Source organism: Setaria italica, chromosome I (assembly GCF_000263155.2).
Source record: "Setaria italica strain Yugu1 chromosome I, Setaria_italica_v2.0, whole genome shotgun sequence".
NCBI lineage: Eukaryota > Viridiplantae > Streptophyta > Magnoliopsida > Poales > Poaceae > Setaria > Setaria italica.
Genome location: NC_028450.1, coordinates 29,909,892 through 29,922,002, shown reverse-complemented (window position 1 = coordinate 29,922,002; position 12,111 = coordinate 29,909,892). Strand labels below are relative to the sequence as shown.

General features: G+C 43.6%; 2 protein-coding genes across 4 annotated transcripts in view; one reads left to right on the top strand and one right to left on the bottom strand.

The window, feature by feature from the left end:
• Positions 1–6,965: 6,965 nt before the first annotated feature.
• Positions 6,966–10,310, top strand: LOC101778564 (ultraviolet-B receptor UVR8). 2 transcript variants are annotated; one of them, XM_012848692.2, is made up of 6 exons: positions 6,966–7,100; positions 7,901–8,196; positions 8,276–8,613; positions 8,685–9,086; positions 9,277–9,643; positions 9,788–10,310. In XM_012848692.2, exons 2-6 carry the CDS (start codon positions 7,960–7,962, stop codon positions 10,061–10,063), a joined length of 1,620 nt encoding a protein of 539 aa, XP_012704146.1. In that variant the 5' UTR covers positions 6,966–7,100; positions 7,901–7,959; the 3' UTR covers positions 10,064–10,310. The 2 variants fall into 2 exon arrangements, with proteins under 2 accessions (XP_012704146.1, XP_012704147.1); XM_012848693.2 differs by having other exon boundaries at positions 6,976–7,100; positions 7,947–8,196.
• A 447-nt stretch (positions 10,311–10,757) lies between these two features.
• LOC101779380 (actin-related protein 3) overlaps positions 10,758–12,111 on the bottom strand; it is a 4,065-nt gene continuing 2,711 nt past the window's right edge. The window contains exons 7-10 of one of the 2 annotated variants that reach the window (XM_004952932.4): positions 11,792–11,902; positions 11,585–11,713; positions 11,376–11,474; positions 10,758–11,256 (exon numbers count right to left, since the gene is read on the bottom strand). In XM_004952932.4, coding sequence (XP_004952989.1) covers positions 11,176–11,256; positions 11,376–11,474; positions 11,585–11,713; positions 11,792–11,902 — 420 coding nt within the window. In that variant the 3' untranslated portion in view covers positions 10,758–11,175. Of the gene's footprint in view, positions 11,257–11,375; positions 11,475–11,584; positions 11,903–12,111 lie in introns of both variants that reach the window. The other variant, XM_004952931.4, reaches the window with a different exon arrangement.

The following is a 12,111-nucleotide window of genomic DNA, read 5'->3' as shown; positions in this document are numbered from 1 at the left end:
TTTGACTGGAAGGGGGATGAAGGAGGAGAAGGGGAAGAAGAAGACAGCGGGGATGACACTATGCAGGATGATCCAAGAATGGACAGGGAACCAAAGAGAAGGAAAAGCAGTAGAGATGAAATTGAGAACGACAGTAAGACTACTGGAGAAAAACAAGTTGATCAAGGCGTGATAAATGTGGACATTCTAAAGGAGGAAGTGCAAAATATGAATAAAAATGAGTTCATGTTGTTTCTGCTGAGGAGATACTTGATACAGCAGTAGAGAGAACTCTTGAAGATTTAGCAAACAAGATTATGATAGAGGAAGAGGAGGAGACAGAGACAGATAATTACCTAGAGAAGAAAGAAGGAGGGAATGAATTCAGAGGGCTGCTGCATCCCTGAAGCACTGATCACTCCAACAAGGGCTAGTCCAAGGTTGGCACACTCTGTTGATGAGCACATCCTAGCAAAGACAGAAAAGAGGGCGGGTAGTAAAAACATGAAACTCATGGAAGGTAACCTCCTGGATTTATGTTGTTTGTAGGGTTAAGCAACTAGGGGTTAGTTTGGGCTCCAGTGAAAATGAGGTGTATAAGACAGTGAGAGAGATTCTATTTATAGGAGAAAAGCCAGTTAAAAATGATAGGGGGGTAGATGACTAGAGTAATAGCTCTTGTGAAAGTGATAGAGAGGATGATAATCTGGAAGAGATAAAGAGCATGGTAATCCAGTATCTATGTGGGGAGCTCCTGGAGGAGGTCTTTGATGATGAGAGCATACACCTAGAGTGTAAGGCTGAATTAGGAAACCAAAAGCCTTGTGCTAAACCACAAAGAAGAAAGTCTTGTAAAATAAAGCTCCCTAAAAATAATATTAAAATTGGTTCAAAATCAGGGGAATATTTTGGAACAGCAGAGGTTTTAGTGAATTGGCTAAAACAAGATTTCTCGCTGATACTTTACAGAGCATAACTTAGATTTTATTTCTCTTTTAGAAACAGGACGAAGAGATTTTACCCAATCAGCGCTTAATAAATTTTGCGGGGGTAGAAACTTTATACGGCACTGGACAGAACCTCATGGGAGATCTGGGGGTATTCTCCTGGGGGTAAATTTGGACAAGCTAGATATAGGGAGTATTGATGAAGGGGACTTCTGTGTTAAATTAGGCTTAATAACAGGAAGGATAACTTCCAGTTTGTGCTGGTGGTTGATTATGGAGCAGCTCAGTCGTAATTTAAGGAGGTTTTCCTCACGGAGTTAGTCCATGCATATACTAAAGAAAGCTTGCCCATAGTGTTGGGGGGATTTTAATATTATTAGGAACCCAAGTGAGAAAAGTAATGAATGATATGAAAATCAATGGCCTTTCCTTTTTAGTGCTATTATAGATAGCTTAAATTTAAAGGAAATCGAGATGTCAGGAAGAAAATATACATGGGCTAATTCCTTAAGAATCCCAACATATGAAAGACTGGATAGAGTGTTGGTTAGCACAGAATGGAAACAACACTTTCCCCTGGCCACGGTTGATGCCTTGAGGAGGGAGATCTCAGACCATACACCTCTGTTGCTAAACACTGGAAAGGAAATTCGGACCAAGAACCAATCTATGTTTTAATTTGAACTGGGGTGGCTCTTAAGGGAAGATTTCTTTGACTTAGTTTTAGACGTATGGAACAAGGAAAGGAAGGGACACACTCCTCTGCAAAAATGGCAGAATAAGATCAGGAGATTAAGACAGTTTCTAAGAGGGTAGACAAAAAATATGAATGGGGCATATAAAAAAGAGAAACAAGAATTGCTTAAAAAAGAAAACGAGTTAGATAAAAAAGGCGGAATCACAGCTACTAAGTTAGCAAGAGATTGATTTAAAGCAATGTATTAAGGATAGGCTGGTACAACTTATGAGAGAAGAAGAATTCAAATGGTCTCAAAAAGCAAAAAGCACTAGGTTGTTGAAGGGGGACAACAACACCAAGTATTTCCATATGATAGCAAATGTCAAGCATAGAAAAATTAGAATTTTCAGGCTTGAGCAAGAAGAGGGGGTTATTAAAGCGGATGAGAATCTTAAAAAATACATAACAAAGTATTATAATGCCTTTATGGTTCACAAAGAGAAACAACTGTTCTATGAACGAATCCATGACAGAGAATATTCCTCAAGTGTCAAGGGAGGAAAATGAGGTTCTAATTGAAGGTTTTACTGAAAAGGAGGTTAGAGATGCCATTTTTCAGATGAACCACAATAAAGTGCCGGGACCTGATGGATTCTCAATAGAATTCTACCAGGTGTTTTGGAGTCTTATTTAGAATGACCTAATGGCTATGTTTAAAGAGTTCCACAACTGTAGGCTCCCTCTACATAGCTTAAATTTTGGGATATTAACTTTAATCCCAAAGCTCAGTAGTACAGGCCAATTTGTATGCTAAATGTTAGTTTCAAAATTTTTACAAAAGTGATAGCTAACAGACTAAGCATGGTGGCCAATAAAGTTATTAGACCATCACAAACAGCCTTTCTACCTGGAAGGTATATTATGGTGGGAGTGGTAATTCTACATGAAACTATCCATGAACTGCGTAGGAAAAAATATAGTGGGATTATTCTCAAACTAGATTTTGAGAAAGCATATGACTAAGTCAATTGGACTTTTTTGCAACAGGCTCTAAGAATGAAGGGGTTTTCTTCAACATGGTGTAAGTGGATTGAAACTATACTAAGTGGGGGAAGTGTGGGGGTTAAAGTTAATGATGACATTGGGCACTTCTTTCAAACAAAAAAAGGTTTGAGGCAGGGGACCCTTTATCTCCAGTCCTGTTTAATATGGTAGTAGATATGTTAGCTATTCTTATTTCAAGGATTAGAGGCAGTGATCAAATTAGGAGACTAGTGCCACATCTGGTAGATGGAGGATGATCAATTCTCCAGTATACAGATGATACAATACTTTTTATGGAAAATGATCTATAATAGGCTAAAAACTTGAAGCTAGTACTATGTACATTCGAAAAGCTCTCGGGCCTTAAAATCAATTTCCATAAAAGTGAGCTGTTTTATTTTGGAGAGGCAAAAGAGAGAGTGGGAGGCTATGTACAGATTTTTAGCTGCCAGGAAGGATCTCTCCCCTTTAAATATCTAGGCATCCCCATGAACCAAAAAAAATCACTAATAAGGATTGGAATGTGATTGAAGAAAGGTTCCACAAAAAATTGGGAAGTTGGAAAAGCAAAATGTTGTCTGTAGGAGGTAGGTTAGTGCTTATAAACTCTATCTTATCCAGCCTATCAATGTACATGATAACCTTTTTTAGATCCCTAAAGGGGTTCTTAAAAGAGGACTATTATAGATCTAGGTTCTTTTGGCAGTGTGATGAGCATAAGAAAAAATACAGATTAGCTAAATGGAGGATCCTCTGTGCCCTAAAAAATATGGGCGGCCTAGGCATTACTAGTTTGGAAGTTCAAAATAGATATCTGCTAAGAAAATGGCTTTTTAAACTTCTAAATGAGGAGGGAATGTGGCAGAGTTTACTAAGAAGGAAATATCTATCCAAAAATACACTAAATCAAGTGTCAAAGAAGCAAGGTGACTCACAATTTTGGACCGACCTCATGGAAATAAAGGATCAATTCCTGTCCATGGGCAGGTTTGAAGTAAATAATGGGAATCAAATAAGATTTTGGGAAGATGAATGGGATTAGTTCCTTTATTTACTTCAAACCCATGGCCATTATTTACCTCAAACTTTGATTCCCATTATTTACTTTCAAACCCATGGGAAGTAAACATTGGCAACCGTACAACATTTGTTTTTCAATTGTCTGATGGCAAGATTCATTTGGAATGTCATGTATCTCTCTTTTGGAATTCAACCACCAACTAGTGTGTGGACCTTAGCTTAGAGGGTTTTCATGGCAGATTAGGAAACAAATGTTGATAGGCGCCTCAACTCTTTGTTGGGCAATCTGGTTAAATAGAAATGAGGTACTGTTCAAAAGAACTATTACTAACTCGTTTGTGCAGGTGATTTTCAGAGGGACTTTCTGAACAAGAACATGGACGATGCTCTCTAAAGAGGAAGAGAAAGCTGCTTTGAAGGACAATTGCTGCAAACTAGAAACTACTGTCCTGGACTTCTTCAATAAGAATGGGTGGAACTTCAGAAACAGACTACAAGCATAGCGAGTCTGGTCTGGTTGGGATTCTATTTTTCTTCTCAGGAGAGTCTCTCTTGGCACCTGGGTGTCAAATGATGCCGGCAGGGGGACCTTCAGCAAGCCCAGCTGGAAAGTTTGATTTCTGTCATAAACTAGCGTTTTTCGTCCTTTGTTTCTCTGGTCTAGAACTTTTGTCCTGTTTGAGGTGTGGCTTCAGTGACAATTTGGGAAGACAAGAGTAGCCTTGTAGTTTGCCGAAGGTTGCCAGCAGGCTGAGCGTTAGCAAGTCTGACTAGAAGCTTAGAAGGGGTTTTAGGAGTCTGTTTCGTCGGTCCTTTTGTTTCTCCTCCGTAGAACTCATGTTGAGTTTGAGGTGTGGATAGTCTGAGTAGACAACTGCAAGCTTTTAGTTTCTAATTGCGGAGGCTGGAACTCTTTTCTTAATTAAAAAAAATCAGCTACATCCGTGCGGTCAAGCAACTCGCCGACACCTTAGCTGTCGTTGGGCAGACTCTTCGTGATAAGGAAGTTATCAGGTTCATCCTCGACCACCGCCTCGGTTCGGCGGACTGCGCCCTCATCAAGTCAATCATCAGCGGTAACGACGACATCACACTAAACGATCTCCATGATGATCTTATCTTGTGAGACATAGGCACCAATTTGTGCCCTCTCGGTTTGGGGAGACTTCGGCACAAACCGATCAGGTCTGTGACTTTGATTTAAACTGCCCTCGATAGCTACTACTCCTGCAATCCTCAACCATTGAGGTAAGACTCAGGACGCCTTCGGTCACATCATGAGCGACCTTAGCAAGATGAGCATCAAAGAGAAAATGTACCGTCATTTTTGCAAACCACAGGTGGGTCAGGTACTCACCACAAGTGGGCATTTTGCCGAATTCCATGTTGGCCATAGTCCATCAGTTACCTACTCGAAAGCTTCCCATAATAATCTTCAAGAACATTCTGCATTTGCGGATGGCTGTTAGTGCTAGTAGCCCTTTCTCTGTTACGAAGCCATTGTTTCAATGATTATCTTAAGTTTCATTTAAGTTTCTTTCTTTTAAGAAGGATCCAACAACGAATGAGCCTCCAACTCTGCCACGCAGGGTCCATAGTACACTAGCTATTCGAATTGTAAAACATTTAAATAAATGCTAATGAAGACGTATTGCCCCCGGGCGTCTTCCTCCTTGTAATGCGGCTGCAGTCATGACACATTGATCAGTTTCTGACGCGGATCCGCGATCCTTGTCGTGTCAATACTCCTAGGTCGTTTAATGCGAAGACGCGGCACTGCGATTAAAGCTTCCTATTGGAAGTTAGGATGGCTGTGAATTCAACTCATGATGCCACAGTCACAGATCAACGAGTTGTTATCATAAAATTTGCGCCTTCTTGGACGAAAGCGACGCGCATGAGACGCAGCCAGCCAGCCACAACAATTGCTTGCGATCGTTTGTCTCTGCCAACCAAGTAAGAGAGCATTGACACGCATCATCTTTAAGCAGAAAGTTTGCACTAGCTTATACGGTATGAAGCATCAACATCCACATCCACATCCACAATCATCATTCATTAAAAGAAAAGATGCGCTTTTTAATATTCGTGGCTCTGGAACTCGTCTAAACAAAAGTTATAGCCAGCTTTACCTTGACCAAATCCTTGCATACCCTTTTTTTTCCTAAATACCTTACCAGTGCCAGTTTTGATTGTTTGATCCGATCGAGTGATTTTGTTGTATGTATTGATGAGCTATTGGCACCTCGAGAGTGATTCGCGTACCAGAACTTCAGATTCTCATTTACTAGTCATTTGACATCTTTCGAATGCAACTGAGCGACTTCGACTTAATTACTTTTGGAGTTTGGTGATAATTTCTGTTTGCGAACATTTAAACAAACTTATGTTGATAATCATGTGTTGTCTATAATGGAATCCAACCCTCTGGAACGTGCACGTAGCAACTTTTGATTATTTATAAAAAAAATGAAATTGTTTGTGAAGAAACTTGTGTAAAGTCATAGTATTCCATTACCAATAAACAACATAGACACGTTGCATACGGTAAATATGTAGCTATGGATCGGTTTAAACTCCATGCACAAGCTAGTTCACTCTAAAAGGCTAAACTTATAAAAAAAAGATTGGTAATTCACTTTGACAAACCAAACAAGTACTAACAGGACTTCAGGACTTGTAAAAGCCGGCTCTTCCTCTTCCGCACTCCTTTAGGGATCATTTATGTTGTCAGACAAGTTTCTCAGCAATTGCAGAGAATTCCATTCCTATAAAATTTTTAGTTACCCACCTGCGGTCGCGTCAAATGTGCGACGATCAAATCGTGCGCCAAGCATTTGGCGAGTTTTCATGCACCTTTACATGTACTAGCTGCCTAACCTTGCTTAGCGTGCCGTAAGTCTGGAAGGCAAACAAGCCGTTGCCGTATTTTTTATGGCGCGTTGATCCTCTACATTAGATCTCTTGAATAGTGCAGTAACTCAACTGTAGCAGAAGTAGGAGTACTACAGAGGAGCCTTGTCGCCACCAAACAGAACCCTTGTGATAACGTCAAGAGACGAACGGCTCTGAATGTTGCTTTGATAACCTTCATCTTCAAGATTCAGGACGCAGGCATGGTAGTTGGAGTGCCCCCTGTTTATACATAGCATCCGGGTTCATCTCATATCTTTAAAGAAGAGGACAAATACGGCTGCTGCCAGGATCAAACAGTGCCCGAGGGGTAGGAGGAGGCTAGGAGCCGGACGACGCTGACGTGGCACCTACTCGCGCGTCTATAAATACGGGGAGTGACGCATTCTCTGCACCCTTTCTAACTAACTTCCCAGGCCCGACACCTCGCCGCCGCTCCGCGCCCCCACCCAGTCCCCGAGGGTGCCGACGCTGCGGCCTGCGAGGATCGGATGAACTGACTCATCGGATAAATCCGAGTACGGCGATCGGACTGTTTCTCGCTTAATTCCCTGCGATTTCGATGCTCCATGCCGCCCCTTGATTTTTCTCCCCGCAATTTGGTCTTCTGGGGATTTGTGTGTGTGTGTGTGTGGGAATACAAGTGGGGGATAACAAGTTTTGGGGGGAATCTGATGAAATCGGATCGGTTTTCCGGCGGCGTCGGGTCGATCGGGTGGGAAAGGAAGGTTCTTTTCCATGGCTTGTGGAGATCTTGGTTGGTTCCGCCGGTTCTTGTTCCGCGGCGATGGTGGTGGGCGGGGTTGGGATGCGGGTGCTGGGCAGGGGAATCGACATGTTTGGTGTCTTGAATGATGGGATTTTGGCGATCTGGCCATCTGGGTGTGGATCGTACGGTGGAACCTTGGCCTGCGTTATGATTTGATCACGGGTCGTCTTCGTTGGACTTCGGGTTTTCCCCTCCGAGCTTGTGCGTTGTGTTGGTGATGATCCAGTGTTAAATCCTCTCGTTGGTGATGGTTTTCCCCTCCATTTAGGTTTGGTTATGCAATCTGCTTTCAATCGATAGGTGTTTTTTTGTTTCGTTTTCTTCTTATTCCTGTCATCAGCCTGTCTTTTGCAGGCAACGGCTTAGAAGAATCAGAAACTGTGAATGTGGTTATCTAATTCTTTATTGTCGTTGTTGTTCTCCTTCCAGTTTGTCTTAACTTCTTCATTAATCATCTCTGCACTTTCACTTGACTGTGAAGTTGATATGCTGCTTAATCTGTATGTCAAGTGTCCAACTGGCTAACTGCCACTTGTATTTTCTTGTCAGACTGACTTATCTGCTTCCATTCATCTGTACATTGCAATTGCAACAGCACTGCAAGAATCATGCAGTGCCCCATGGACGCTGCTGCTAATGGAACCTCACCAGCGATGCAATTCCATAGCATTGCTGATGACTCAACATTACATTCATCTCCTTTGCCAACAGCTCTTGAAAGTTCAAAGCGGCATTGCTATGGAGATGGGATCCCAGGTGAATTCCCCCTTGCTGTGAGCCCCTCCATTGTTCTCCATGTGCTCTCAGCCTGTGATCTTGACCCGAAAGATCTCGCCGCTCTGGAGGCAAGTCATACAACTACACTCAGTGCTTTGTTTTAACAGACTCTGCTACTGATGAGTTGGCACCTCTCTCTCGTGTCAGGCTACATGTACATTTTTCAGTAAACCAGCAAATTTTGCACCAAACTTTGCACTGTCGCTTCCAGAGCTAGCAGCATTTGATATGTGCCAGAAAAGGACCATGTTTAAGCTGATGAATGAAGAAGAAAAGGAGTGTCTGAAACAACGTTGCGGGGCCTCCTGGAAGCATGTTCTTAGGTATATTTTGGTTAGGGAGAAGAATGGCTCTCGGGTGATTGCCGGGCCAGGCCATAGCATAGTTATAACCACTAGTGGAGATGTATATTCGTTTGGGGCCAACTGCTCTGGTCAGCTTGGCCTTGGGGATTCAGAAGACCGGTTCAAGCCATGTCTTATCAGGTAATATTTCAGTTTTCCTGAAATGATACTATTTTAGTGTTTACCAGTATCAGCTTTCACCTCCTTGTTAGGTCTCTACAAGGAATCAAAATCACACAAGCTGCAGTTGGATCAAGACGGACAATGCTTGTTAGTGACACAGGAAGCGTTTATGCAATTGGCAAGGATAATTTCAGGGGTGCGGAATTAGTTGAGGCTGCTCATACTAGTCAGATTACAACTCCTAAGATAGTGGAGTCACTGAAGGGTGTGTTTGTTGTTCAAGCTGCCATAGGAGGTTACTTCTCTGCAGTTCTGTCTAGAGAGGGTCGAGTTTACACTTTCTCATGGGGCAAAAGTGAGAGGCTCGGCCACAATTCAGATCCTTCAGATGTTGAGCCTCGCCTTCTATCTGAACTGGAGGATGTCCCTGTTGCCTATATCTCTGCAGGAAATTGCTACCTCCTTATGTTGGCATACCAACCGAATGGACTGTAAGGTTCTCCTCCTGTGTCCATTTTTCTCAAATGATAAAATACGTTACTTTTTATTTCTTTATGAAATGAGTATTTTTCTTCGAATATGGATTTTTCATTCATTAATTTTGGTAAAACTTAATTTGTGATTGATCATGAAACTTGTCATGCCTGAAAGTTTTTAACAGCATATGCCAAATATATGCAGGTCTGTGTATTCTGTAGGCTGTGGTTTAGGAGGCAAGCTTGGGCATGGATGCAAGACTAATAAGGGCGTGCCCAAGTTGATTGAACAGTTTCAGTCCTTGAGCTTTAAGCCAGTTTCAATATCAGCTGGCACTTGGCATGCCGCAGCCCTCAGTGCTGACGGGCGTGTGTGCACCTGGGGTTGGGGACACACTGGTTGTTTGGGGCATGGTGATGAGGAATACAAGGCTGCTCCCACAGTGGTAGAAGGATTACGCAACGTGAAGGCCGTTCATCTCTCCACTGGTGAATACACTACCTTTGTTGTCGCAGATAATGGGGATGTGTACTCCTTTGGATCCGGTGAATCCTTGAATTTAATTTTCCAGGTGTGTTCATTCTTTCTTGTTATATTTGAAAATATATCCATTGTATGTCAACGACCGATACTTGGCATATTCATGTTGATTATGCACAGCGCTGTCATGTTTCATGTCCATCACAATTTTGATACACCTGCTGTTTGTTCTCAGGAGGACGACGAGGGAGAGGAGGAGGGCCCAGACTTCTCGATCCCGAGCATAGTCGAGTCGCTCAAGGCGCTGAACAAGAAGGTCGCGCAGGTCTGCCCCACGAACGCCTCCTACTGGCTGAACTCGGAGATGGGGCACCCGCACACATTCGTGGTGATGGAGTCCGGCGAGCTGTGCGCGTTCGGGGGAGGGATCAGAGGCCAGCTCGGCGTGAAGCTCCTCGAGGGCGTGGAGAAAGTGAGCGTCCCGATGCATGTTCCGATCGACCTCAGCTGATCCCGCTCCACCAGCATTCGCCTGAACATTTGCGATGGCGTTCCAGTTTCAGTTCAGCCGCGTTTCTGCTTGCGCCTTGTTTGGAGCAGTGGAAAAGGTTAGACATGGTAGTATGTAAATATTAGGGAGGCTCTGTTTGGTTTATGTGAACTCCCTGAAGTAACATGAAGGTTTTTCGGTTCTGAATTGAAGTTTGCCTAATCTGCAACTGCTCTGTCACTAAATTTTTTTTGAAACAAATCTGTCACTAAATTAGTGTTCATGTTCTGCGCCCAAGGTATTCTGGCTCCATCATATATTAGCGCCAGGGACCGGATGCCCGATGCTTGACGTCGCCACGTTCAGACCAGCTTGCTCCGGACGCTGGACCCGTGCCCGTCGAGCCTATGGCGAGCGGAAGGTTGTGCACGGTGCGCCGCGCCCCGCGCGCAGCCTGATCGTGCCGCAGCTGTACACGCCGTGCCATTGCCGCCCGCTCCACGGCGCGGCTTGGTCAGAGCCTTACCCCGTGGAGGCTTGTTCAACTCTGCTGCGAGCTCCATCAACACACGCGAGAGCGGAGACGCTGGCGCCTGGCAGGGCGGGCGGCGGCCGAGCCTGCCAAACATTTGCCATCCCAGCTGTTTGCCGTGGCAGGGCTGGGCACGACGGCGTAACGCGGTGAAGATTCACGGCCAAGGAATAACACTAGATCACCGGGAAAGAACATTGTAAACGAAACAACATGTAGATCTACAAGGCGCAAAGCTGCATCACCAGGAAGAACAATGTTGGCGCTACAAATTACAACGCGCCGCAAGTTAGCAAAGATTATATAGTACAGCAGCAGGCAGATTGGGCGCGACCATGCTGGTGACAAAGCCGTTGCCGGCATCTAACAGAAATATATAGATGATGTATGGGTCTATCTATGCGCACTTTTGGTTGGTTTGTACAACTCGTGCGGCAAAGGCTTCTACAGGATCTCTCGTCAGGCCTCCTCAACCCGTCAGTCTCCCCATTTTTGCAGGGGATGTGCAGGCACCGGTCGATTGCATGGGGACTGGGGAGTTACACTTTTGTGATGTCCAGCTTGGGGATTTGCTCTCCGGTTTAATGCACTGGGGCTCTGTTCAATACATTCCTTTGAAAACAGGATTTGTTCGGCAGATGCTCGCACCATACTCTTCGTATTCTGCTTTTGTGTGGCAAGCCTGGTTGTGCAGAAGAATTGACATAATTAGTTGCGACTCGGATAATAAATCATTCAGAGATCTCAGGTGTTGTGTGGTTCTTTTCCAAAAACCATAACACGTAATACAAGCTGAACTACCTCGTAGAATTCTGCAGTAGAAGCAAGCACAGAACCGCCAAACCATACTGCATATCTCTGAATAGGATGACTGACCACATTCACTTCTATAGGTTGGGCCTGAAAATCAATAGAATTTAGGTGTAAATAAAAAGCCATAAAAGATTCTGGTTGGTTCAGTGCTTTTCCTTTCCAGTGAAAAGGTGAGTACGAGAGAATAAAGTTTGTACCTTTGGATCCCCACTAATAAGCCGAGTGTTAGATGCACGGACCCGTGCATCCACTATCTTTTTCAGGTCCCGTTGTAATCTCCTATGGAAATCCTTAAACATAGTTGATCCTCCAGACAAGACAATATTCTGTGCCAGTGGGAATAATTTAAACTTAGTGTAATGTCTTAGAACCCGAAAAAAAAACATAATTCTGATCATACATACCTTGTACAGAGCTCTCCTTGTGTCGATTGGGGATGATTGAATGCACTTGTCAATAACAACTTGTAAAGGAGTGGTGAAGTCATTGTTGTAAATCTCCGGGTTGAAGAATATCTGCACCCATTTTGAAGTACTATGAGAAGGTTGAATTAAAATGCACAGTGAAATCAAAATGTATGGTAAAAATGTTTAAGGGCTCAAATAAAACTTTTGCATTACAGTTACATTCATGATCATAAGGCTTGAACTCAAACTAGTTACCCTATGAAGCCAACTTAGCTCAGGTACAAGCACTTACCCCCCCCCCCCCCCTCCCAGCGTGC